At 50.3% G+C, this 26,120-nt stretch overlaps 1 protein-coding gene across 2 annotated transcripts in view; it reads left to right on the top strand.

Annotated features, from left to right (window-relative positions):
* The window catches only part of Slc9a8 (solute carrier family 9 member A8), a 68,961-nt gene that overhangs the window by 20,816 nt on the left and 22,025 nt on the right, over window positions 1-26,120 (top strand). For both annotated transcript variants that reach the window (XM_085832201.1, XM_021154810.3), the window contains exons 5-12: window positions 1,878-1,961; window positions 4,047-4,148; window positions 5,027-5,061; window positions 9,132-9,275; window positions 14,213-14,351; window positions 16,676-16,781; window positions 23,150-23,266; window positions 25,473-25,555. In XM_085832201.1, coding sequence (XP_085688327.1) covers window positions 1,878-1,961; window positions 4,047-4,148; window positions 5,027-5,061; window positions 9,132-9,275; window positions 14,213-14,351; window positions 16,676-16,781; window positions 23,150-23,266; window positions 25,473-25,555 — 810 coding nt within the window. The remainder of the gene's footprint in view (window positions 1-1,877; window positions 1,962-4,046; window positions 4,149-5,026; window positions 5,062-9,131; window positions 9,276-14,212; window positions 14,352-16,675; window positions 16,782-23,149; window positions 23,267-25,472; window positions 25,556-26,120) is intronic.

Raw genomic sequence — 26,120 nt, 5'->3', positions numbered from 1 at the left:
TTCTGAATCCTTGGCCATTTGAAAAGACACAAGTTGGTGGAGGACAGCTATGGTCAAGATTGCTTGCTTGGGTAGGGGATGAGGGGTGGAGGGTGGAGGGTGGGGGTGGCACACACGTTTAATTCAGCACTTAGGAGGCCAGCCTGAGTTTCTACAGAGTCTACAGAGTGAGCTCCAGAACAGCCAGGGCTATCACACAAAGAAATCCTGCCTGGAAAAACAAACAAACAAACGAACCATTGTGCATTGTGGGGACTGTGCTGCCCAGTGCCCGGTGTTGGGCAGGCATTCACAAACACTGTTTCTGCTCCAGGGACCTGACTTCTGGTACAAACGTCTACCTATGTTTATGAGATTTATTTGTTTTGTTTGCATGCATGTCTGTACACCACATGTGTGCTTAGTGTTTACAGAAGCCAGAAGAGGGCATCAGATCCCCTGGGATAGGAGTAAACAAATGGTTGTTAGCTTCTGTGTGAGTGCTGGGAATTGAACCTGGGTCTGCAAGAGCAACCAATGCCCTTAACCCTGAGACATGGCTCCAGCTCCAGGAACATAGCTTAAAAAGAAATTAGGAAAGCAAAATTGAGCTGGGCAGTGGTGGCAAATGCCTTTAATCCCAGCACTTGGGAGGTAGAAACAGGCAGATTCCTGAGTTCGAGGCCAGCCTGGTCTACAGAGTGAGTTCCAGGACAGCTAGGGCTACACAGAGAAACCCTGTCTCGAAAAACCAAAAACAAACAAAGCAAAATTTGTGTTTTGTTTTTAAACTTGTTTATTTATTATATGTAAGTACACTGTAGTTGTCTTCAGACACTCCAGAAGAGGGCATCAGATCTCATTACAGATGGTTGTGAGCCACCATGTGGTTGCTGGGATTTGAACTCAGGACCTTTGGAAGAGCAGTCAGTGCTCTTAAGCCATCTCACCAGCCTTGCAAAATTTGTTTTTTATTTGTTTGTTTTTGTTTTGTTTTATTGTGTGACAGGGCTCTGTAGTTGTCTGTCTTAGAGTTAGCTGATTATCAGGCTGGCCTTGAACTCACAGAGATCCTTCTGCCTCTGCCTACCAAGTGCTTAGATCAAAGGTGTGCACCGTCATATCTGACAAGAAAGTAAAATTTTGAAGGGGAAAGAAAAAACCAAAAACCCCAAACACTCAAGTTTCTCGACGTGTGAGGTAGCAGTGTTGAATCCATATTGTTCAAGTCCCAAACACAGTCACCTCAGGCCAAGATTGGGACATGGCAAAAAGGCCCACGGGACCTTCTCGTGGGGCCATCTCTGGATCTCTGTATCCTTTTTTGACTCACCAGATGTTCTCTTAGCTCAGTAAGCACAAGGTCCTGGGTTCAATCCCCAGCACCAAGAAAAACATAAAACAAAGCAAAAATTCATTATCTGTGGGTGTGTGCCCTTGTCATTTGCTCTGTCCTCCCCTGACCTCTGATCGTAACCTGACATTCAGAGATCCTATTTCCAAGTGCGGTCACAGCCAGCCTTCCTGGTGGCCTGACGGCAGGGCTGCCGCAGCTCCTCCTTTTTCTCCAGGAGTTCCAGCGTCTCACCCTCTGTCGGCATTGGCATCGGCATGACTTGTAGGAGTAGCTCTTCTTCACCTTGTGGTCCTGGAAATCAAACCAGGTCCCCAACTGCAGTAGCCAGAACCTTGGCCTCTGAGCTCATTGCTGGCCCTGTGCTGTGTGTCAGATGCAGGAGGTGACATTGTCTCTGCCTGGTTGTTTTCAGGCGCTGGCTTCAGCATGCAGCAGTTCTGCCAGCCTAGGCCCTGAGCGAAGGCCTGCTGAGCTCTCCATTGACCGCCAGGTCCTGGGCTCTGCACTCCCGTCCTGAGTACCCTCCCTTTTGACTTTACAGGAGGAAGAAATGTTTCGCCCCAACATGTTTTTCCTTCTCTTGCTCCCACCTATCATCTTTGAGTCGGGATACTCACTGCACAAGGTAAGGCTCCCCTGGAACAGTGCCTAGTGGGGGTGTGGCTACTCCCCAAGAGGTTGCTACCCTTTAACTGCAGTAGCCCCTGCTTCCTGGGGCAAGCCTGGCCCTGGCATGCTGAGCCTGCACAGGTGCTGGAGCTTCCAGGCCTGCTTTCTGAAGGTTGTGAGCAGTTTGGCCAACTACAGAGCAGGTGGCATTTGTATTTTTTTTTTTTTTTTTATTTCTATTTCATTCTTTCTTTTTTTTGAGACAAAAATCTCACTGTGTGGCCCTGGCTGGCCTGGACCTCACTGTGTGTCTGCTTCCTGAGTACTGGTATTAAAAGCCTATAAAAAACAAAAACAAAAGACAACCCATCACACCCAGCCCCAGTATGTCTTCTCAACTGTTGTCCCCCCCTAGCTCCACCCCAGAGGACACACTTGACCTAGAAACAAGGAAGAGAATTCCTGGTGTTGAATTGAAGCCCTTCACAGTGCTGCCCGAGTGGAGTCTGCAGAGTCCTAGTAGCTTCAGTTCTCCCTGAGTGGAACTATAGGAACTGTACCTGTGTTGCTTGGACTCAGATCTTTTCTTGTATTTCATGGCTTGGGTTCCTTTGAGATAGAGCCTCATGTAGCCCAGGCTGGCTAAGAACTTGTTACTATGTGAGATAGAGCCTCATGTAGCCCAGCCTGGCTAAGAACTTGTTACTATGTGGCTGAGGATGGTCTGGAACTTGTCACTCCCCTGCTTCCACCCCCCAGTGCTAGGATTGCAGGCATGTGTCCCAGCACCTGTGTGCTGGACTTGAACCCAAGGCTTCATGCACACCAGGCAAGCGGCCTACCACTTAGCCCCGTACCCCGGCAGAGCCCTTTGCTTATCTGTTTGATGATGCTAATATGGCATAAAGGACTTTCTGATGGAAAGAAAAATGAGAAATAACCGTCCTTAGATATGGTCAAGGAAAAGGCTTTTAATGTAGATATGAAGGAGTGAACAGGCATCAGGAAGGGTCCAGACTGAACATGGCTAGTAGAATAGACCTAGCCATGAGAGGGGAGAGAGAGAGACAAGAGAGGGGGCAAGTGGACCGAGAGATCCAGGAGTAGAGCCAAGAGAACCTGTGACCAAAATGTCTTAATGTTATGGAGGAAAGAGAAACTGGGGGCAGGGCAGAAAAGCTGGGGGCAAAAGAGGTTTAGGGTAGGTAGGGACTAGAGTGAGGAGTACTGAGACTAACCAGGACTACCTGGGATTTTGGGGACCTGGCAGCCAGTATCTGCTTTGCTGTGTTAATAGGCTCTCGGCCATTTGTCCCAGGTTTCTTTGGAGCCTAACCCTGACCATCGTCCAGTGTTTGAACTTAATAGCCTTTTCAGAATGCGCCCTTTAATTGAGTGGGAACTGTGATGGTGTAGGTTTTAGACTGGGACAGTCACGGACCATGCTTGTTTCTGTCATACCTGGGTGTTGAGCATCATCCATAGGACAGATGCCATTGTTCCTACTGAGCCTTGAGTCTTGTGGGAAAGACAGCTGTCAGCTGTACATAAGCAAGTGGGGAGTGCAGCTGCCACTGAGGGAGCACAGCCAGATCCTCCTAAGAGCTACCTTGGCACAAGACCAAGGAAGACCCCTCTGCAGAAGGGTTAGCATGAGGCACACAAAGGATCAGGGTGCACCCTGGCGGCTAGGGCCCAGGCAGTAAGGCAGTGTGCTGCCATGTGACAGCACAGGCCTGCCTTCCCAAGTTCAGCTCACCCGCATCGCAGATGCAAGTGGGAATCAAGGCAGAGGCAGCACCATCAGGCGAAGCTTTTGCAGAGGTCATTCTAGGTGCAGTAGAGAGTAGAGAGAAGGGGGCGGGGGACAGTTGAGACAGACTATCTCTCGCCGGGGGCCAGGGTGAGGGACCTGTGAGACAGGAAAGCAGAGAGATGGTGGCAGGGGTTCCAGCCAGCGGTGCAGGGCAGGCAACAGCCCTGGCCCTCATGTGAGAGTCCAGCCTTGGAGAGACCACAGTTGAAGGAGGGCTGGTGCATCCTCCCTATCTTACCAGTTGGCCTCTTGTCCTTCTCACCCCTGCCCTGCCCCCTCCCCCAGGGGAACTTCTTCCAGAACATCGGTTCCATCACTCTCTTCGCTGTCTTTGGAACGGCAATCTCGGCTTTTGTAGTAGGTGGAGGAATTTACTTTCTGGGTCAGGTAAGAAAAGCATCCCCCATGACCCTGAAGACTTGATTGGAGGGGAGTGCAAGGTGGGACAGGAGCCTCCAGGCCAGAGGTGCCTGGTAGTGTGTGCCTTCCTGGGAGAAAGTCCCCATTCACGCATGTGACTGTGGTACCTGGATTTTACTTACAAACTGGTCTCTAAAGTTGGAATGCCTTGGAGCAGTCTAGCATGCGGTAGGTACTGTAGGTACCACAGTTTAAAGTGGAGCAAGCGGCAATTGTGTTCTCAGGGAGACTGGAGCAGGCCTGAAGCTTGTTCACTGGCCATGAACCTGTCACTCAATTCCTACGGTGCTCCTGCCATTGGCAGCCCTTTGCTGAGGCAGCAGCCGGCGCCTCTGGGCTGTGGGCTTCATACCAGCTTACTCCATCTGGAATGAGTCCTTGGAAGGTGTCACTGAGACCTCCGTGGTGCATGCCATGCACTGGCCATTTTCTGTGCTGTCTGTAGAAAGTGTAGCTTCCCCAACGGCTGCTTTCTCCTGGTAGCCGCAGCCTACTCCCGCTGACTCTGTTACCTTCACAGCTGACTGCACAGCCAAGATCAAGTCTGCCTGAAGCTTTCCTAGATGCTTGTCTTCACTGTTTCTGCAGGGCTAAGGGAGTCCCCTTTAGAGCAGAGACCCGGAGCTGCCAGGCTGGGAGAGGAGCAGCGTGCGTGCGTGCACTCGGGGCCAGATGCCCACCCGTGCTCACAGCAGCCCCTGGGGGTTTCCCTGTTTTCAGTGGGGACTGAAGATGATGTCTTTATTAGTTGATAAGAAAGCACTGATGGACATTTTAATCTTCCTGGCTGTTCTCCAGGGAATCTTTTTGTGTGTGTCTGTGTGTTTGTGTGTTTTATTTTACAGGCTGATGTAATCTCTAAACTCAACATGACAGACAGGTAAATTTTTCACACTGTAATTCCCCCGTGCGACTGCTCTTCAGGCCTGGGACATTTTTTGCACGTGGCTTTCTGGGTGTGGTTCCTCCCCTCTTCCCTGCCTGGCTTGCCAATGTTTCCAGTATAGAATCTGTTCTGAATTAATTTGTCTCTGAAACGACTCAGAATCATATTGATACTTTTAAAGACCCCTGATCATAACATTGCTGATTGAAATGAGTGATTTCACTTAAGCTTTGGAGGGAATAACTGGTCAGTTAGCTAACCTGGCACATCTCCAAGCCATATCATGTATTCTTTGTTCTTTCTTTAAGAACTGTCTTAAGAGCCTGGATATACATATTATAGCTCAGGGCCAGAGCCCTTGCCTGCCATTTATGCAGCCCTGGGTTCAATCTCTGATACTGCGAAAGCAAATAAACAAAAACTTTGTAGCCAAAAGGTTACCTTCCCAAAAACTGTGGGATGGGAGAGAGTGAGTTAAGAACCTTGACTCTGGAATTCCCACCAAGATCAGGGGCAGCAGGCAGGTCCTGGCCCTGCGGTGGGCACCTCTCAATCTGATGCCATTCCAGCAGACACTGCTCTTAGAGTCTCCTTAGTCCACGAGGGAGAAGCAGCTAGAGCAGCTGTGACTCAGAAGGCCTCCAGTCTTGAGTTACAAAAGGACCCAGGCCTAGCACAGCCAGAGGAGTCTGCAGTGCTGAGCTTGCTGTGTCTGTCCGTGTCTGCTCTCAGCAGCTGTCTGCTGGCCGATGGGAAGCTGTGGACGAGGGCCAAGGATGACTCTGTTCCATCTAGATCCCTCCCATGAACTGGGGAATGTCAGGCTTTGCCTGCCAGGCAGCAGCCAGCGCCTCATACCAGAGCTTCAGAACTGTTGGTGGGAACTGAGCCACTGATAACAAGCTTGATCCACAGTACCCATCCCTCACCCTCCCCCCACGGGAATATTAGAGGATTTTTTTTAAAGATTTATTTATTTATTATTATATGTAAGTACACTGTAGCTGTCTTCAGACACACCAGAAGAGGGCGTCAGATCTCATTACGGATGGTTGTGAGCCACCATGTGGTTGCTGGGATTTGAACTCTGGACCTTCGGAAGAGCAGTCGGGTGCTCTTACCCACTGAGCCATCTTGCCAGCCCCCTTGGAGGATTTTTTTGCTTAAAAAAAAAAGTTTCCCTCTTTGTGACAGGGTCTTGCTTTGTAGCCTTGGTTTTTCTAGATTCAGTATATAGCCAAGGCTGGCTCCAAACTTGAGGCAATCCTCCTGCCTCAGCCTTCCAAATGTTGGGATTACAGGATGTGTGAACAGCTCAGAAAGTTTTGATACTTAGACAAGCAGCCCGAGTCACCTTCCTTCCTACAGGGGTCTGAAGTGTAGTGACCCAGCACCTGGTGTTCTCTGAGTGTGCTGCAGGGGAAAGAGGGATGCCCGGAGCACTCCGGACATTAGGGAAGGTGTTGCTTCCTGCCTGCTTCGGGGGATACCTGTGAGAAGCAAAGTGTGGGTCAGTGTGTGGAACCGAGTTAAGGCCAGCAGCCACATGGGCAGGCAGACAAAAGCAGTGCCGTGCTGAGCAGGAGAGCCCCAGCCAGCCTCACCCTGTGCAGATGCACCTTTTCCATTGGAGTTCTGGCCAACAGATGGGGGCTGCTGTACAGAACAGTCAAGCCTTAGCAGGGGAGCTACGTAATTACCAGGGTAATGCGGGGTTGACAGTGGCCACAGGCAAGCACTGCTCTCTGCAGAGGACAGAACTTCACAGCTCCTTCTGATTGCCATGTAGACACTTGGCCTGCAATTATGAGATGTTTAAAAAGCTTTTCTTAGGCTGGGGACAGAACCCAGGATTTCATGAGCTAGGTAGATGCTGTGTGTCTATGATGCTGCTCTGCTTAAAATCCTAGCTACACTTGTCCTTAGCTAAGAGGTCAGGAATCCTGCCTGCCGCCCTCACACATGCACACAGTGTGTATTTTGAGGGAAAGAATAATGGAACACATTTTTAGCTTGAGCTAGTTGTATGAAGCCCTTCAAGGATAGGATCCTAAGGGTAGATGTCTAACCACTGCTGGCCGGGCCTTGTGGGGAGAAAGACCCTCCACCAATTGAGTTCCCAACAGGCACCAGTGTGACGTGCTGGCTTCTCTCCACAAGGCTTGTCTTTAACTTTCTCTTCTGAAGAGTGTGACTCCGATGTGGAGCTGCTGCGCAGTGAGCACCTGAGCCCCTCCCAGCAGCATCTCCAACATCTGTGTTAGCTTTCCTTCTCTCCCTGCATGCCTGTGGAGCCTGATGCCAGACTTCTGGTCAGAAGGCTGCCGTAGATAACAAAGTACGCTGGCAGGCTTCTCACTGTGTACCTGCAGTCTGTTAACTACAGAAAAGGGTTGTTGGCTCATAAGGCTGAGGAGGCTTGAGTGCGACGGCTCTAGCTCAGCACCTCCAGGACATATTCCTCTCGGACCTTGGGGCAGCTCTCCCCTCGCTGCTGTCTGCTTCCCCTTGTTTTTTTATGTGGAACACAGACAGCTCCAAGCACCTCACCAGGGGTCAGTCTTCTCCCAGTGACCTGGTAAAGCTAGTCCAAGCTTGTGTACTATCCCCACCCTGGGGCCCTCACTGCAGATGGCTAGAAGGCAGGAAGACAGCTTCCATAGGCTGTGGGTGCTGAACAGGGAGACCAGAGGCTGCCTGCCTAGTGCATGCTATTGAAAACTGCAGAGCACAGCCCACTGCCCCTTGGGGCACAGTTGAGCCATTGATCTTCCTTGCTGTTACTATGTGTGGCAAGGACAAAAAGGTGGCAAGTCTGGGCCTGGGCCTGGCTGGCAGTGTAGGGCCTGAGGGCCGTGGCCACCTGGCTGCTGAGTGGAGCTGCTTTCCTGTAGTCCTCTTCCCTCCCTGGCTGCCTGCCTTCTGTCTGTGGCTCTGGCTTGTGCTCATGCAGATCCTGAGAACACAGTCGAGAGAAGAGCAACAGGTGGCTTGCATGCATGTGCTCACCGTTGATGAGGGAGGCAGGGTGTGGGAACTGGAGGGGACATCCTGCGGGCTCTGGTTTTCTCCTGGCCGCCTCAGACTCCTGCACCCATCCCAGAGCTGCCAACTTATGGATTGATAACTGAGGGGGAGGGGTGACTGGCCACCAGCATGCTTCTTTCTGGAGGGTTACTCAGTCACCCCAGTCAAATGATTCCAACCGCACCTCCTCTGGGGGTCACGGTTCCACGAATTTTCTTATGTCTTTGGTTTTCTGAAACAGTCTCATAGCTCAGGCTGACCTGGAACTTCTGTGTTGCTGAATGTGACCTTGTACTCCACCCCCCTCACCTACACCTCCCAAATGTGTACACCTTACAAGTGTGTGCTCCTATACCTAGTTTATGTTGCTCGGCATCAGATGGAGGTCCTCAAGCATGCTTGGCCATTGCTCTAGCCCAACTCCCACTTTCTAAGCTGGCCTGAAGCTCTGCTTCCAGCTACCCTGCCCTCCAGGACAGGGCTCTGGCTCCGGGCTAGAGAGTAAGAGTAGGAAAGCTTGGGGCCAGTGCCTACACAGTAGGGAGAGGGTTGCTGGTGAGCTTGGTGGTGCTCAGTACTGGTGGCAGTGCACCCTATGGTCAAGTGCTACCTATAAGACCCGAGGGCCCAGCTTCCAGTCAGAAGCCCACGCTGCACCCTCTGGTGGCCACTGGCTTTTGGCACTTTCTTGGATATTGCAAATCTGAGTGGAGGCTGGGTTTGGTCACAGTTGGCACAATTGACCTGGTGGCAGAGCAGGGGTTAAAGCCAATAGTTTATGTGACTTTCTGGCCAAGGAGGCTGGGCAGTGCGTGCTAGGGAAAGTCGACTTCTGTGCGGCAGTGCTAGAACAGAGTGTGGTGCTGCTAGGAAACCAGGCTCAGCATTTTGTCCTGGCCTCCTGCTCCTGTGCTGGGTGAGTGTGGGCGTGAGCGGGTAAGCACAGCCTCTCGCCATCTCAGCACCACATCCCAAGCACAGCTGTGTGCACCCAGCTCCACGCTTTATACAGTCTGCCCTCGCTTCTCTCTTTGCAGTTTCGCATTTGGCTCCCTGATATCTGCAGTCGACCCAGTCGCCACTATTGCGATTTTCAACGCACTGCATGTGGACCCTGTGCTCAACATGCTGGTGTTTGGAGAAAGCATTCTCAACGATGCCGTCTCCATCGTCCTCACCAAGTAAGTAGGAAGGACTGGAAGGTCCCTACAGCACACTGATGCCAGCACACAGGCTGGTGCCTATGTGGTCAACTCACAACTGCATCTTGCCACGCTGACAGGTGGTCTGTGCCGCAGGAGTTTGTTACAGCCAGGGGTTGGGGTGTGTTTTCTGACCTCTGTGTTTCTTAGCATCTTTGAAGGGCTTCTCAGAAACGACATTCCCAGGTCTCACCTCATAGCCTCTTTTGCAGTGGGTCTGGGTTATACTCCCTTGATTAACTTGTGTCATCCATGTGAGGGATTAGTGTTTGTGCAGCAACCCTGGACTAGTGAATGCAGTGTGGACCAGTGCTCACCCGTGAGAATCTGGTGCCATGTCCAGCTCCACAGGGCAGACAGGCCCTCCCTTCCTTTATCTCTCTCACATCTCTGAAAGAAAACAGATACCTGTTTTGGTTCTTTCGAGACAGGATTTCTCTGTATAGCCCAGGCTGGCCTCGAACTCAGAAATCCGCCTGCCTCTGCCTCCCAAGTGCTGGGATTAAAGGCGTGCGCCACCACCGCCTGGCAGAAAACAGATTCCTTTATCTGCCTGAGCTGCTGCTTTGGAAAGGGAATTTTGAAAAATACGTGTCATTTTAGGTAGGAAGGTGAAAATTTGTTTTATTTTTTTAAAAACAGGTATATATTAGCCAGGTGGTGGTGGCGCATGCCTTTAATCCCAACACTCAGGAGGCAGAGGAAGGTTGATTTCTGTGAGTTCTAGGCCAGCCTGGTGTACAGAGTGAGTTCCAGGACAGCCAGGGCTACACAGAGAGACCATGTCTCACAGAGGGGGTAGGGGGATGGACGGTGGGAGGGAGTGGAGAACTCAAGGTGATTCCTGGCTACGTAATGACTATGAGGCCAGTGTGGGCCATTTACATGTGACAGTAAGGGGTGATTACGGATAGCAGTTTGCTGTCAGTATATGAATACTATGCTTGGAGTGGCTTATACCCCAACCTTAGGTTGTAACTTTCCTTTGAGCACAGCTGGTATCACTTTGGATTTCTTGACGTGCTTACCCACTGTTCTCACACTTTCCCTTGTGAGGTAAAAATACGTGTCATTTTAGGTAGGAAATTGTCAAGTACCATGCCAAAAGATTGTCTTAGTTAGGGCTTCTATTGCTGTGAAGAGACACCATGATCACAGCAACTCTTAAAACAGGAAACATTTAATTGGGCTGATTTACAGTGTCAGGGGCTTAGTCTATCATTGTCATAGAGGAGAGATCGCAGAGTGTAGGCAGACATGGAGGTGAGGAGGTGAAGGAGCTGAGAGTTCTACATCTTGATCTGCAGGCAGGAGACGTGACTGTGCCACACTGAGCCCACCACCACAATGATGCACTTCCTCTAACAGGGCCACACCCCCTAACAATGCCATTCCCCCTGGCCAAGCATTCAAACCTGAGTCTCTGGAGGCCATTCCCATCACCCCGCACCTCCCACCCCCACCAAAGGCAGCCCGTTCTCTTTGTAAGATAGTTCCGGAACGTTTCATTTAGTTGATATAGTGTTGGCCCATCATGTACAAAGTTCTAGGTTCAGTCCACAGCACCACATACAACTGGGCGTGGTAGCTCAATCCTGTAATCCCAACCCGTGGGAGAGAGAAGCAGGGGAATCAGAAGTTAAAGGTTAACTCCACTACATAAGGAGCTTGAGGCCGTGGCCTAGATACATAGAACCTTGTATCAAAATGCTTTCTTTTCTGAAAGCTAGTTAGCTGTGGACACTGCCTTCTCATCTGGTGAGCTGGCTAAGCGCTAAGATGAGGGAGTGCATTGCCTACTTGGAGCTGAGGGCAAGAGCTGTTTGTATCGTTAAGGGCAGAACTCAATTGGTTTGCCTCTGATTTCTTTGAAGAAAATCTATCAGTAGGAAAATGTCAGCTTTCCCAGGCCTCTGCCACACAATTGCCAAGATGAAGAGAGACTTTGAAAACAAACAGGAGAAGATGTCATTGGTGTGCCTCTGCTGGGAGACTGGCTTTGGAGGCCACCTGAGACAGCTCCTGAGACAGCTCCTGCAGTTGGTCTGTGGATTGCGTGCTTGCAGAAGAGGCAACCTCCTTTTCTGCTGTCATGGGTGCCGCCATTACCCTCAGGGCTACACACACTCCTGCCTGTGCTCTTCAGATTCTAGTTGGGTTTAACTGACTTTGTCCACAGTGAGCCAAAGAGAAGTAAGGTATAAGAGAGGGGCATGAAGGCCATGGAGGATTCCAGAAAGGCTGTCCCATGCCCAGGCCTGACAGCCAGTGAGCATTTTCAGACAGAGGCAGGAAGAACGGAGATAGAAGGCTGGTCCCCTTTTCATTGGCTTCTGATCTACCACACCCAGCTGATGTCCCTCTGGCTCTCAGGGGACGCTGGTCAGCTGTCCTTTCCAGAGTGGGCAGGCATCTCAGCCTTGCAAATGAGGTATGCAATGAAGAGCCTTCCTTCAGATTTTGCCACAAAGTAAAGCCCCTTCTGGTTGTTCTTTAATTCTAGCTTATTTGTAGATTTATTTAGTTACTTAATGCTTTGGCAGCTTTTTTGCGTCTTTATTTTTGGAACAGCCTATTACCTAAGCTGCTCTTGAACTCCTGACCTTCCTGCATCAGTTCCCCAGCTGCTGCTTCTAGCTTTGAGTGCTGCTGTCATAGTTGTTCTTATGTCAGTTGCTGTGGAAGGAACCCCATCTTATGCCCTGAAGGTTTAAGTATGCTCCAGGTCTTTGAAGGTCCCAAGCTGCTTGCTGGTCCTCATCTATGACAACTAGTTATTTTGGGGGTAGGCAGCAAATTAGTCTATTTTAGCCAGAAATAAAGAAAGCTGATATTAATAATAAAGAAGCCACATTGAGAGGTTTGGAATGGGATATGTGCATGAGGGACACTGAAGTAAATCACTAGGGCAGTAAGCAATTTATGGCTGGAGAAAGAAGAGCATGGCAGGCTCCAGGGCCTCTTAGGCTGTAGCATCAAACATGCCATGGTGGTCTCTGGAGAGGATCAAGCCTTGGGGCAGAAGTAGGAGTTCACTTACGCATGGTTCTGAGGATGGGCAGGTCTCACAGACAAGCCTGCATCTAGGCCTTCTGAGTCCCAGGTGGGAGGGGAAGCAGGGGAGGGGTGAGACCTGCACTGTGGGCACCCCTTTGATGTCAACTCAATTCCCAGGTGACAGACCCTGGCTCAGGGACTCCCAGTGCCTCAGTAGATGTGTCCTGAGCAGTGGCTGGACTCCCTCATTGCATTCATATACAGAGCACAGAGGGGTGATCCCCTAGGGATTCGGGAGCCAGGCCCTCATTACATCCACATTCCCCAGGTGATATTCTGGGAAACAAGATTGATAGAGATGACAGTCAGGAGCTCTGGGTGGAGCCTTGTGTGAAGAGTTTCTTTTGGTTTTTCCCGTCAGCTGTACCATCAGCTGTCCTGGAACTCACTCTGTGGACCAGGCTGGCCTCGAACTCATAGAGATCCACCTGCTTCTGCCTCCCAACTGCTGGAATTAAAGGTGTGCACCATCACCCAGCCAAGAGAGTTCTTTTTAGCTAACACTGCTATTTATTTTGTGTATGTCGGCACTCGTACCCATCCTTCAGCAGTTGGCGTTTAGCTTCTCCTCCAGGCACTTCTGTCCCCTCTGGAGACACTTTTTCTTTGCGACCCCACAGAACCATACCATGTTCTTCCAGCCTGAGAAGCTCTGACCAGGGATCTGAGCTCACCTGGCCAAGTTGCTCTTTCACCAGAGAGGTTTCATCTCCTTTCAGATGAATAGCAGGTAGTGACGCCAGACAGTTCAGAGTTCTGAGTGTCTGCTAGGCTGGGCTGTGAGTCGGCCCAAGACACTCAGTTAAAATGAATGAGAGAGCACCACTGTAGTTATTCCATGCTCTTATGGAGAGACTGCCTCATAGGGACCTGGAAATGGGTTGGCCTCTGTGAGCAGCTCAGGAAAGGTGTCTGAGGGAAAGAGGGTCCTGTCCTAAGGGATGGGTGAGCTAGCGGAGCCAGGCATGGTGAAGAATGACCTGCAAGGAGTGCCAGTGCCCATGTAGGCCAGCCCAGAGGGGAGAGATTAGACAGAGCTCAGGGACCTGGGCTGGGCTCACACTCGGGAACAGCTGGTACCATGGCAAGTGTGTATTTTAAGGGGATCACTTCAGCTGCTGATGCAGATTGGAGAACAAGGTCCCCTTTGAGTGTCTGATTTATCAAGAACAGTTCTTTATTAATGGTGTTCTTCTCTCTAGGGACAAAGTAGCTGTTGGCCTGCTTCCCACAGCTGCATTGCTAGCACCATGAAAGGGAGGACCTTCCAGCTCCTTTCAGGGTTCCCTGAGTCCCCCTCTAAGCCTGAAGCTCTGATTTCTCCCCTAGCCTCCATCTGACCTGACTTCCTGCCAGAGCCCCATCTGGCGTTTACCTAGGGTTCCTTTGCTCAGCATTTGGCAGCTGAGGCCTTCAGGATGAACCCCTGACCCTCCCCAACCCATATCTTCCATGCACTTGAGTGTTCACACCCAAGCCCCTATCCTGGGCACTGTTTCTTCAACCTGATAGGCCTCTTGCACATCCATGTTGAGACCCCTGAATCCTGAATGGAAGCTCAGCCTGCATCCCATCTGGAACTTGCCTGGATTGCCCCTAACCCAGTCTGAGTTGGATGCCCACCCTGTTTTCAGAGCTCTTGGACCTCTTCCCTAGTTACCCAGGGCAGCCTTTGCCCTCTCCTGTGAGCCCCAAAAACCACCTCAGCGTCTGGACACATAGGTGACTGACTGTAGGAACTTCCAGGACATCTGGGTTGAATGACAGGAAAGGTGTTCTGAGAGCAGTGAGCAGTGCTCAGCTGATTCTAAGGTCTGGGTCAGGAGCACTGTAATTTTCTCTGTTTTCTTCTTTCCTAGCACGGCTGAAGGTCTAACAAGAAAACATATGTCAGATGTCAGTGGGTGGCAAACGTTCTCACAGGCCCTCGGCTACTTCCTCAAAATGTTCTTTGGCTCCGCAGCACTTGGCACGCTGACTGGCTTGATTTCAGCATTAATATCCTTTTAGACAAGAGCACAGGGCGCAGGGCTCACACTTGATGGCATCACTCTTGCTTTTTTCTCTGCTTACAATTGTGTGTGTGTGTGTGTGTGTGTGTGTGTGTGTGTGTGTGTGCGCACGTGCGCATGTGTGTGGGTTTTCCAAGACAGAGCTTCTCCACGTAACACTGGTTGTCCTGAAACTCTTTGTAGACTAGGCTGGCATGAGCTCATAGAGATCTGCCTGCCTCTGCATCCTGAGTGCTAAAATTAAAGGCATGAGCCACCACCACCACCACCTAGCTCAAGGACCCAATTTTAATGTATGGTTTTGTTTAAAAGAAGGTTTTGTGCTGAGCTGTGTGGTTTGAGAAATGTTCTAAGCACAAGGACTCTTAAATTTAACCTCTGAAGTGTCAGGATACTTACATTTCTCATCAAGACAGCAGGGTCCCCTCAGCTGGCCTTGAGCTTGGTATCCTATAGCTCACAGGCTTGCCCAGCAACAGCACACTCTAGGGTGCCGTCTCTCTTTCCCTCCCTCCCTCCCTCCCTCCCTCCCTCCCTCCCTCCCTCCCTCCCTCCCTCCCTCTCTCCCTCTCTCTTTCTTCCTCCCTCCCTCCCTCCCTCTTTCTTCCTCCCTCCCTCCCTCCCTCTTTCTCCCTCCCTCCCTCCCTCCCTCCCTCCCTCCCTCCCTCCCTCCCTCCCTCCCTCCCTCCCTCTCTCTCTCTCTCTCTCTCTCTCTCTCTCTCTTTCTTTCTTTCTTTCTTTCTTTCTTTGCCTCATCTCACAAATGGATCCAATTTTTCCTGCCTCCTGAGTGCTAGGAGAGTGGCAAGAATGCCATGTTCAAAGGCACACTGTTAGGTGGCAGGGTTGACCTGGCCTCTGCTGCCGAGAGATGAGAACCATGTCCAGATGACGCCATTCCATTGCTGACCTGGTTTTCACATCCAGAAAATTGGGAATTTTCTTAGAAACTATTTTAGATTTACTTTAACTGGGGAGAGGGTGTGTGCATGTGTATGCAGTGTCCAGAGAGGCCATGGGGAAGCTGGGTGTGGTGGCACACAGCTTTACACCCTTTAATCTCTGTGAGTTAAGTTCCAGGACAGCCAAGGTTATGCCGTGAGTGAGTTGCCTGTCCTGGGCGCTAGGAACTGAGCTCAGTGGGCTGGCTCTTACCCAGAGTCAGCTCTGAAAGCTCCTCCCCTCCGTTCGTCCCCACCCTGGAAGGATGGGAAGGGCTCTCAGGGAGGTTGTCACACTGCTTGTAGTGTGTGTGCTGCCTCCTAGTTAAGGGCTCCATAAAGCAGTGTGACCCTTACTGCTGCTGACAGTTTATCACATAGAAGTAGGACAAACTCCAGAGCTGTTCTGCAGCATTCCGGCCCATGTCCCCAAAATGGCTCCATGGCCCTTCTGGCACAGCTTGTCTCTCACTCAGCTGGGACACTGTCGCCTGGTTCCAGACATGCTTCCTGCCCTTCTCCTCTGGCCGCAGGCTGAAGGCATAGAGTCAGTCCACAGCAGCTGTCCCAACATTAGAGTGCGGAGGACACTCAATGTGACATTCTCCAGACTTTAGGTCAGCAGTTAAGAGCACTGGCTGCATTAGAGAGGACCCAGATTCAGTTCCCTGTACCCACAGGAAACTCAGGTCGACCGCTGTGGGCACTGGGCATATGTGGTATAGGGCATGTAGGCAAACTGCTCACACTCATAAAAAACATGTCAGAGATAGAAGTGCATGCCTGTAACCCTAGCAATTGGGAGACCAAGGCAGGATTCCACAAGTTTGAGGTCAACAGGGCCACACAGCAAGATCCTGTCTGAGAGAGAGGCAAAATGTGTGTGGAGGGTGCCCCACCCCCCACCTCCACAAAGAAGGAAAGAGGCAGCAGAAGTGTGGGGAAGGGCATATGCTACAGTCCATGATGCTGGGAAACTTGGCTGCCTTCAAGGAGCATGCATTGTAATGAGGCAGGGACATGGAAACTCAGCTCTAGTTGGGGCCTGGGAATGTGGGCTCTTTGTTCCCAGGGCAGGGGCATGAGTATGGTGTTGTGAAGGGTCAGAAAAGACAGGCCATTGAGCAGGATGGTGAGTCCCTGAGAGCAGGCAGTGGAGTGACCTGTGCCTGCAGCCCCAGTCTCAGAGTCAGCATTTTTGAATATCTTGTCAGATTCTCATTTCTATAAAGAGAACTCTTACTGAGAAATGCCCACTGTAACCACGCCCCAGTCAGCTTCATTTTTGGCACCACCCCACCCCCCACCCCGTTGCTTTGCCACATGCCTATCCAGTGCCCTTCATCCTTTCTCCTTGACACCTGGCCATGTGTTGAAGCACATTGACCTGAGGAAAACGCCTTCCCTGGAGTTTGGCATGATGATCATTTTTGCTTACCTGCCATACGGGCTGGCAGAAGGAATCTCACTCTCAGGTAAGGAGTACCCAGCATGGGCACTCAGTAGAGGTCTTGTCATGTGAGTTGCTTTCTCTTGGCAGAGACAGGTGCTGTGATGCTCCTGTTTTACCACAAGAAAACCTGAGGTTGACAAAGAGTAGGTACAGTGCCCAACAGGGCTAAGGAGTTGAGGTGCAGGCAGAAGGTCAGGAGTTCAGGCTCATCCTCCACCACTGAACACAGTCAAGTTCAGCCCAGACTATGAGCTTTCTGCCTTAGAAACAAAATCACACTCCTGAGGTGCTTTAACCAGGGACGGCGTTTGCTACCGAGACCCATGGCCTTACTTTGATCCCGAAATCTGTCCCATCACACACACACACACACACACACACACACACGCACACACACGACAGCCAGATAAGTAGATAAATGCGATCTGTTTTAAAGGCAGAGGCTAGAAAGACAGCTCTGTGGTAAAGCAAAGACTGAGAGGAGGAAGAGTGAGCCTGGACCACACTGCTCAAGAAAAAGCTGAGTGTGGGGCATGCCTGTGTCCATAATCCCAGTACTAGGTGCTGAGGCAGGGGGATGGCTGGCCAGCCAGTCTAGCAGAATTGAACTACAGGTTCAGTGAGAGACCTTGCCTTAAAAATGAGATCAAACCGGGCGTGGTGGCGCACGCCTTTAATCCCAGCACTCGGGAGGCAGAGGCAGGTGGATTTCTGAGTTCGAGGCCAGCCTGGTCTACAAAGTGAGTTCCAGGACAGCCAGGGCTATACAGAGAAACCCTGTCTCGAAAAACCAAAAAAAAAAAAAAAAAAAAAATGAGATCAATAAGCTGGGCAGTGGTGGTGCATCCTAGCACTCGGGAGGCAGAGGCAGGTGGATTTCTGAGTTCGAGGCCAGCCTGGTCTACAGAGTGAGTTCCAGGACAGCCAGGGCTACACAGAGAAACCCTGTCTCGAAAAAACAAAAACAAGCAAAAAATGAGACCAATAGAGGAGGACACCTGCTGTCAACCTCCACTTGCGCGCGCGCGCGCGCGCACACACACACACACACACACACACACACACACACACGTGCATGTGTGGACACTCATGGATGTGTACAGTGGACACAGCACAGAAACAAAACAAGGACACACGTGCTGCTGTCCCAGCTGGAATTGGGACAGTAATGTACCGACTCCTGAGCTGATGTTCAGAGCCTGCTTAACCCATCTCCCTCCAGCCAGGAAATCACACACTGCAGCAAAACGGAGTTGCTCCGTACTATAGTGGGGTATCTTAGTTAGGGTTTTACTGCTGTGAACAGACACCATGACCAAGGCAAGTCTTATAAAAAATAACATTTAATTGGGGCTGGCTTACAGGTTCAGAGGTTCAGTCCATTATCATCAAGGTGGGAGCATGGCTGCATCTAGGCAGGCATGGCGCAGGAGGAGCTGAGAGTTCTATGCCCTCATCCAAAGGCTGCTAGTGGAAGACTGACTTCCAGGCACCTAGGGTAAGGGTCTTACGCCCACACGCACAGTGACACACCTATTCCAACCAGGTCACACCTATTCCAGCGAGGCCACACCTACAAATGGTGCCACTCCCTGATCCAAGAATATACAAACCATGACACGGGTCTTCTTTTTATTTGTGTGGTTTGTTGTTGTTGTTTTGTTTGGGGGGGAGGTTGTTTTTGTTTTGTTTTGTTTTGTTTTTGAGACAGGGTTTCTCTGTATAGCCCTGGCTGTCCTGGAACTCACTGTGAAAACCAGGCTGACCTGGAACGCAGAAATCCGCCTGCCTCTGCCTCCAAAGTGCTGGGATTAAAAGCGTGTGCCACCACTGCCTGGTTTATAGCGGGTGCTTCTTAGACACACTAAAATGCGTTGTTTGTTTTGATTTTACAAGATGGGAATTTCACTAGGTAGCCCAGGCTAGTTTTGAGCTTGAAATCCCCTGCTTCTGTCTCCTTGGCTGAGATGGCAGACATGTGCCACTCACCTGGCTATCACACAGGCTTAACCTCGACATCCCCTGGAGTGGGCACCCGGCGGACTCCTTATTCAAAGTTGTTAGGCAGGTAGAGAGCTTGTAAGATTCACACCCTGGCTTCCTGGGCTCCTAGCTGCAGATACCTTGGATGTTCTGGAGAGGTGGAGGGGCTGCCCACCAAGCACTGGCTCCCAGGACCTTTCATCCTCTGGGCTCAGTCAGTAGCCCCTTCCTGTCAGCTTTTTGCCCCAAGTGGTATGGATCCTGTGACACTGTTTGTCAAGTTATGAGGCTGGATGTGGAGGCTCTGTGCAGATTCAGAGCAAGCCTCATGCCTTGTCCCCATGTGCAGGGACAGCTGAATGAGGAGGGCTCTTCTTGACACCAGTTCCTCACCCTCACCTGCTGAGGAGGAGAAGCACCACATAGGCTGGCCTCTGCCATGGAGAGGCTTCTCCTTTAAACTGCAGTGAGGCCAACGTCCCTACAGTCATCTGTGTAGGGCATTCTGTTGAGTTGTGTGTGACAGGTGTGTGCAGCCATCTGCTCCTGGCTGGGTTCGTAGAGGAGGCCTTGCCCCATACTGTGTCTTCTTTGGTCACCATGAGCTGCATTATTAGTGGTTATTTCTAGATGTCACTAAAAGTCATGTGACATACAATGACTGGTACCTGATTCTGTCTGACAGTGGTGGCACGAAGCACTACCATCTCACTGTCCCAGGGTCTCTCCGTCCCAGGGCTGATGAGACTTTTCTACCTTTGGCCTGTGAACGTTCACAAAGCTTTGTGTGGGTGACTACTGTAAGGTTACTAGGTTAGGTGACCAGTTACTAGGTTAGGTAAGATTACTAGGTTAGGTAAGGTTACTAGGTTAGGTAAGGTTACTAGGTTAGGTTTCACTTTGTTAGGAACTGCTGAGTGTTTGACAGTGACTAGTTCTGCTGGGGTGAGCAGTGAGGGGAGGCGGAGACAGGAGGATCTCTGAATTCCAGGACAGCCAGGGCTACACAGAGAAAACTAAACCAACCAAACAAAAAAGATCAGCTCTATCTGCTTCTCCAGCAGATCATGGGCATATAAACTTCAAAAAGATTTTTTAAAAACATGGTATTTTTTGTGTCTATCTAATCCATGTATCCTCCCGAAAGTGAGCCCCTGTAGCCCCATTCCCTCTCTCTGATGTCTGTGTACAGGTGGTGGTTACAGTAGGTGAGTCTGAGTGTCAGAGTAGGGTGGCCTGTGTGGGGAGGAGAGGCTTCGTGGGCAGACTCCCGAGGAACCCCTTGGAGTGCTCATCTGAGCTCTCCTGTCGCTCCGGACCTGGTCAAGTGCCCACACTTTCCTTGGCCATGGTGAAGCACGTCTGGGTCATTCCAGCATTCAGAGTCAAGTGCACAGTCAGACTCAGCATCCGTGTGCTCATCCACGGGGAATGGACCGTTTGCATCGGTCACTTGCAGAAGTTTACAAGATTTTGGTAAGAAACAAATTCCTATCTTCTCAGAAGTGAAGCTGGACCTGTCCAGCAGGGCTGCAGCGGCCTAACAAAGAGCCACCTCTATATCAAGTGTTCTTGGTCTTCTTACCCCCTGGCCAGTGCATCTTGGACACCTAAAACCCTTTGGCCACACTGCCCCCTGCTGGATTTGAGCAGCGCTGTCCTGGGACAGACCTCAGGAATTTCCACACTTCAGTGTCAGGCTAAGTTGCTTCCTGAGCCTTTGGTCTCAGGAACAAGTATTTATAGTCCCTCCTGCCAGTCGTAGCAGCATCTCTCTTTGTAGGGTGGCTGCAGTGGTAGTCTGGCTGGTGACAGCATTGTAGCCTGGGATCCTCTGGTTAACACTGCATCAAGATGAGAAGGATGTTGGTGGTTCTTAGACCTAAGCCCAAGACCACTCCCGACTACATCCTCCCTCCTGGTCCATGGGTGCTTCTTGCTGGTGGTTGCTGTACAGCACTGGGCATCAGGCCTGGGGCTCCAGCCAGGGCCTTGAACATGCTCAACATGCCTTACCAGAGCTGCATGTTTGTCTGCTGTCATTCTTTTTTTTTTAGATTTTTTTTTTTTTAGGTTTGTTTTGCGTTTGGAGAATAGTCTGTATTATGTAGCTCTGACCTGAAACTCATCACAGATCTACCTGCCTGTCTCCCAAGTGCTGGGACTAAAGGTGCTTGCTACCCTGCCTGGGTAGACATATTTTTTTGTATATGATTGCGTGCCACAAAGTGCCTGGGAGTTGTGTGTCATTGTTAGCTACCATGTTGGTGCTAGGAGTCAAATGTTATGGTGTCGGAAACCAGGAGCTAAAAAAGCAGAATTTTTCAGTTATTTTTACAATCATGGAAAAGGTGCATGTTAAAGGTTTATGGTCAGATAATTACCATACCATGAAACATTTTATGGTTGGTTATGACCATAAAATAGAGAACATTCCAGTCCTCTGTCATGTACACGGCAGAGCCCTGTGGGGATTTCAAAGACTAGGTGGCCTGTTTTGCAGGGCCTTGCATATGATCAGCTCAGAGGCTAGTGTGTGACACTCCCTTTGTACAGGTGCAGTTAGCCAGTGAAACTGTTTCTTCAAAATGATGGTAGTGAATTAAAGCTTGGCTTATAAAATTGGATTTTAGCCGGGCATGGTGGCGCATGCCTTTAATCCCAGCAGTTGGGAGGCAGAGGCAGGCGGATTTCTGAGTTTGAGGACAGCCAGGGCTACACAGAGAAACCCTGTCTCGAAAAACCAAAACCAGGGCTGGTGAGATGGCTCAGTGGGTAAGAGCACCCGACTGCTCTTCCAAAGGTCCAGAGTTCAAATCCCAGCAACCACATGGTGGCTCGCAACCATCCGTATCGAGATCTGGCGCCCTCTTCTGGAGTGTCTGAAGACAGCTACGGTGTACTTACATATAATAAATAAATAAATCTTTAAAAAAAAAAAAAAAAAACCAAAACCAAACCCAAAAACAAACAAACAAAGTTGGATTTTCAGTTTTATGTATGTTGGCATCTTGTTCAGTGGCTTAAAAAACCTCAGCTTCCTTCTGCCCAGATATGGCTCTGATAAAAAAAAAAAACCTGTGTAGAGCCTCAGAGAGGGGAGCAGTCCTCAGGGAGCACAGACAGATGAGCCCAGGAAGAAGCAGTCAGTTACCTTCCTGGGTAACAAGTCACACTATGCCTGAGAACAGTAATTGGTGACTACAGGGAAATTAAAATCAGTGTATTTTAAAAGCCCATCAGATGGCCCTACCCATTACATCCAGGTTTAGGGGCTTTTCACATGTAGATGCAATGCCGGCTTCTTACCTTTAAGCTAAGGGTAAATGTCCAGTGATGCTCACAGCTACTGAGCCTGGTCCTGTGCTGTTCAGTTCACACAACTTATCTTCCATCCCTGTCTTAGTCAGGGTTTCTATTCCTGCACAAACATCATGACCAAGAAGCAAGTTGGGGAGGAAAGGGTTTATTCGGCTTACACTTCCATACTGCTGTTCATCACCAAAGGAAGTCAGGACTGGAACTCAAGCAGGTCAGAAAGCAGGAGCTGATGCAGAGGCCATGGAGGGATGTTCTTTACTGGCTTGCCTCCCCTGGCTTGCTCAGCCTACTCTCTTATAGAACCCAAGACTACCAGCCCAGGGATGGTCCCACCCACAAGGGGCCTTTCCCCCTTGATCACTAATTGAGAAAATGCCTTACAGTTGGATCTCATGGAGGCATTTCCTCAACTGAAGCTCCTTTCTCTGTGATAACTCCAGCTGTGTCAAGTTGACACAAAAATAGCCAGTACAATCCCTCTGCCTGTTGTGGGAATAGGGACTGCACCAACTACAGCTGAGGAGAAACCCCATGTCCATTTCTCTGTAACTTTTGGAAGGCCTCACAGCTGCCTCTACTCCCAGTTAGTTTCATGTAGCCCAGGCTGGCTTCAAACTTGCTGTTTAGTCAACTTCTGATCTTCTGACATCTGGCATTACAAGTGTGTTTGCCATCACATCTGGCTTCTGGCTTATCATCTGGCTTATGTTCTTAAGGGGGATGCTAGGCAAACAGTCTGCCAACTGAAAGCTGCATCCATCTCTTTCTGTACCCTTTTCTTTCCTTTTTACATGCGTGGGTGTTTTGCCTGAATATATATCTTAAATACTGCACACCTGACACTCCTGGATGCCAGAAGTGGATATAGAATCCTCTGGAATTTAGTTACATATAGTAGAGAGCTGCCTTGTGGGTGCTGGAAACCAACAAACATGGTTCCTCTGGGAGAGCAGCCTTTCCAGCCCCTTCCATTTTCTTAAAGCCCTAATATACTTGGGGTTTGGGGAATTTGGGGACGAGTGTTGTTTGATTTGCACATCTGTCCCTACGCTCAGTGTCATGTCTGCCCTCTGCCTCTCTCTCCAGGCATCATGGCGATCCTGTTTTCTGGCATCGTGATGTCACACTATACACACCATAACCTCTCCCCAGTCACCCAGATCCTCATGCAGCAGACGCTCCGAACTGTGGCCTTCCTGTGTGGTGAGTCCCACCTCTGAGTAGCTACACAAACTGGGATTCCTGACCTCCCTGTGTGTAGGCTAGGATTCTTCCCTGGTAGCAGGGCACAGAGTCCCCTAAGCCCAGGTCATTACTGTGTTCCTACCTCCAGGGCTGGCTCCTCTGGCCTTGTGATTCCATAAAAGACATGAAACACCTAAGAAATGGACATCTGATGGCTGTAGATTATGGTCAGAAGTAGAGATGCTGTTGAACATTGCAGACGTCTGATGTGGAAATGTCCACACATATTCCTAGGAAGTGATGCTGAGGACGGGTGGATGACCTCACCCCTAAGTCCTGGACTCTCAGGGTAAAGTTTCAAGATCTCTGTGAGCCCAAGGCTTTCCAGCTAGGGGCACTGTGAGTTTGTAAGGGAGAGTGTCCTGGCACGGAAGGAACTCCAGAGCAGAGTTCCCTAGGCTGAACATGAGGTCTTTGTTAAGCAGCAAGAGTTGGAGCTCCCTCCCCCACCCTGCTATGACCCTATTCCTGCTCAGACCTGAAATGAAGGTGCCACCTCTAGCTATTCCGACACTCACACTCTCACTCAGGACTAGGCCTCAGTTGCAACCTCAGCCTCCCCTGGTGTTGAGGGGCCCTGTTTCACTTTGGAGCCAGGATGTCAGGGCTGGCTGTGGGAGGCTGGGTAAGGAGAAGCCAGAGATCCCACTGCCAAGGAGCAAGCTAGAAGACAGCCCTCTAGTGTCATAGTCATTTGACCCACAGTTCTCACCAGAAAGCCTCAGCTAAAGGTTTGAACCTGACCTGACCCCCTCAGGGCAGGCAACAGAGAACAGCACACTCCTCAGCTTCTGTCTGCACTCAGACCAGCTTTACATGCGGGGGCACATGCATGCAGCTCCTGAAACTCTGTCACACCCGCTGTCAAACTCACCAGGCATGGGCTTTCTCCTGACAGCTCCTCCAAGAGAAGTTCAGCCAGTGCACTAGGCTGTTCTGATGTAGCTTGCATTGCCAGAAGCAGCTTATATGGCTGGGTTAAGTTAACCACACATTCTTTTTTTGTTTGTTTTTCAAGACAGGGTTTCTCTGTGTAGCCCTGGCTGTCCTGGAACTCACTCTATAGACCAGGCTGGCCTCGAACTCAGAAATCCACCTGCCTCTGCCTCCTAAGTGCTGGGATTAAAGGCGTGCGCCACCACCGCCCGGCTTAACCACACATTCTTGCTTCAGGGAAAGGTGAAGTAGGCCTAGGTGCTCTGGCTTGGAGGAGCAGACAGTATCACATAAGAAGGCATCTCAGAGGGGAAGGGCAAGCACCTGCTGCCTGTGGCCCCACTGAAGACTCCACCCCGCTGAGCCGTGTTAGCACCTCAGCAGCTTGTGTACATCTAATATGCAGTCCCTGTCTCCTTAGCGGTTGGTCTCTTGGGGCCATAGTTTAATCAGGAGCCTGGAAAGTTGTTTTCTTTCTTGTTTTCTTTTGTTTGTTTTTGTCTTATTTATTTATTGAGACAAGGTTTCTCTGTGTAGTCCTGGCTATCCTGGACTTGGTTTATAGACCAGGGTGGCCTCGAACTCACAAACATGCAGATGCTTCCTTCTAAGTTTTGGGATTAAAGACGTGTGCCAACCATGCGTGGCAGGAACCTAGACTTGGGAGGTGCTGTTTTCAGCACACACAAGTGATTGCTTGCACACCAAGTGCAGCCAAGCCTGAAAATCGGTCCTCCCTGCAAGCTCTGTGAGTTAGCTTCCTCTCGGACCTACTGGGGGGGGGGGAGTTAACTAAAGTGCCCCCTCTCTCATCTGTCATGTGGCACCACAGTCACATGCTCACAATGTCTGCCACTTTGCTGCCCCAGAGGATCCTGACCAGTGAGCGTTCAGGAAATGCATGCTGGGAACGTGGTCATTTGCTTAGTATCTGACAGTTAACTCATTGTGTTGTGAAATTCTCAGTGGCAAGGGCCATGGCCTGTGTGGTAGTAAGGAAGCAAGCCAGCTGTGGCGGCTCACACCAGCCGTCTCAGCACTCACACTGCATTCCAGGCTTGCCTGGTCAAATAGCAGGACCCCATCTCAACTATCCACTTCCCCACCTCGCCCCGAAAGCCCGCTTACAAAGCCTGACACGGCGGGCGTGGCTGTTGGCGTGGCCTCAGGGAAGCTTGCTTAGTTACTACTGAATTGTAAGAGGAACCTGTTCTCTGGTTTCTTTCAGAAACATGTGTGTTTGCGTTTCTTGGCCTCTCCATTTTTAGTTTCCCTCACAAGTTTGAAATTTCCTTTGTCATCTGGTGCATAGTAAGTACTTTTCTTATTTTTCGTATTGAATGGCTTATTTTTAAAATAGTAACTACATGGTTTGGAATCATTTATGTAACTGTTAACAGTTCAGAGGCAACAACTACAGAAATGTGCTTCTGTTGAAAATTTTTTGTGTTTAAAAGATCTCAGTGTTTTACAGTTTCAGTGACCTTGGATGCTGTGGTTTCCTTTAAATAGTAGTTTTAGGCAGGGCATGGCAGTGATGCCTATAACCCCAGCACTTGGGAGATGGAGGCAGGAGGATCAAAGAGTTTAAGGATAGCTGAGTTGTGGTGGCACCTGTCTTTAACCCCAGCCCTCAGGAAGCAGAGGCAGGCAGGCCTCTGTGAGTCCAAGGCCACCCTGGTCTATGGTGCAAGTTTCATACCAACCAGGGTGACACAGTGAAACCCTGTCTCAAAAGACAGTAAAAGGTTTTAACTATATGTCGTGCTCAACAACAGCCTAGGCTCCATGTCTCAAAAAAAAAAAAAAAGGAGAGATGTGACCAACTGCAAGAGATCCCAAGTCTCTTGGGCCCTTTTGTGTCCTGTCTCCATCC

The sequence above is a fragment of the Mus caroli genome, unplaced genomic scaffold (assembly GCF_978045245.1).
Source record: "Mus caroli unplaced genomic scaffold, Mus_caroli_1 scaffold_2, whole genome shotgun sequence".
Taxonomy (NCBI): Eukaryota; Metazoa; Chordata; class Mammalia; order Rodentia; family Muridae; genus Mus; species Mus caroli.
Note: the sequence above shows the minus strand (reverse complement) of the source record. Positions and strands in the feature narration are given on the sequence as shown.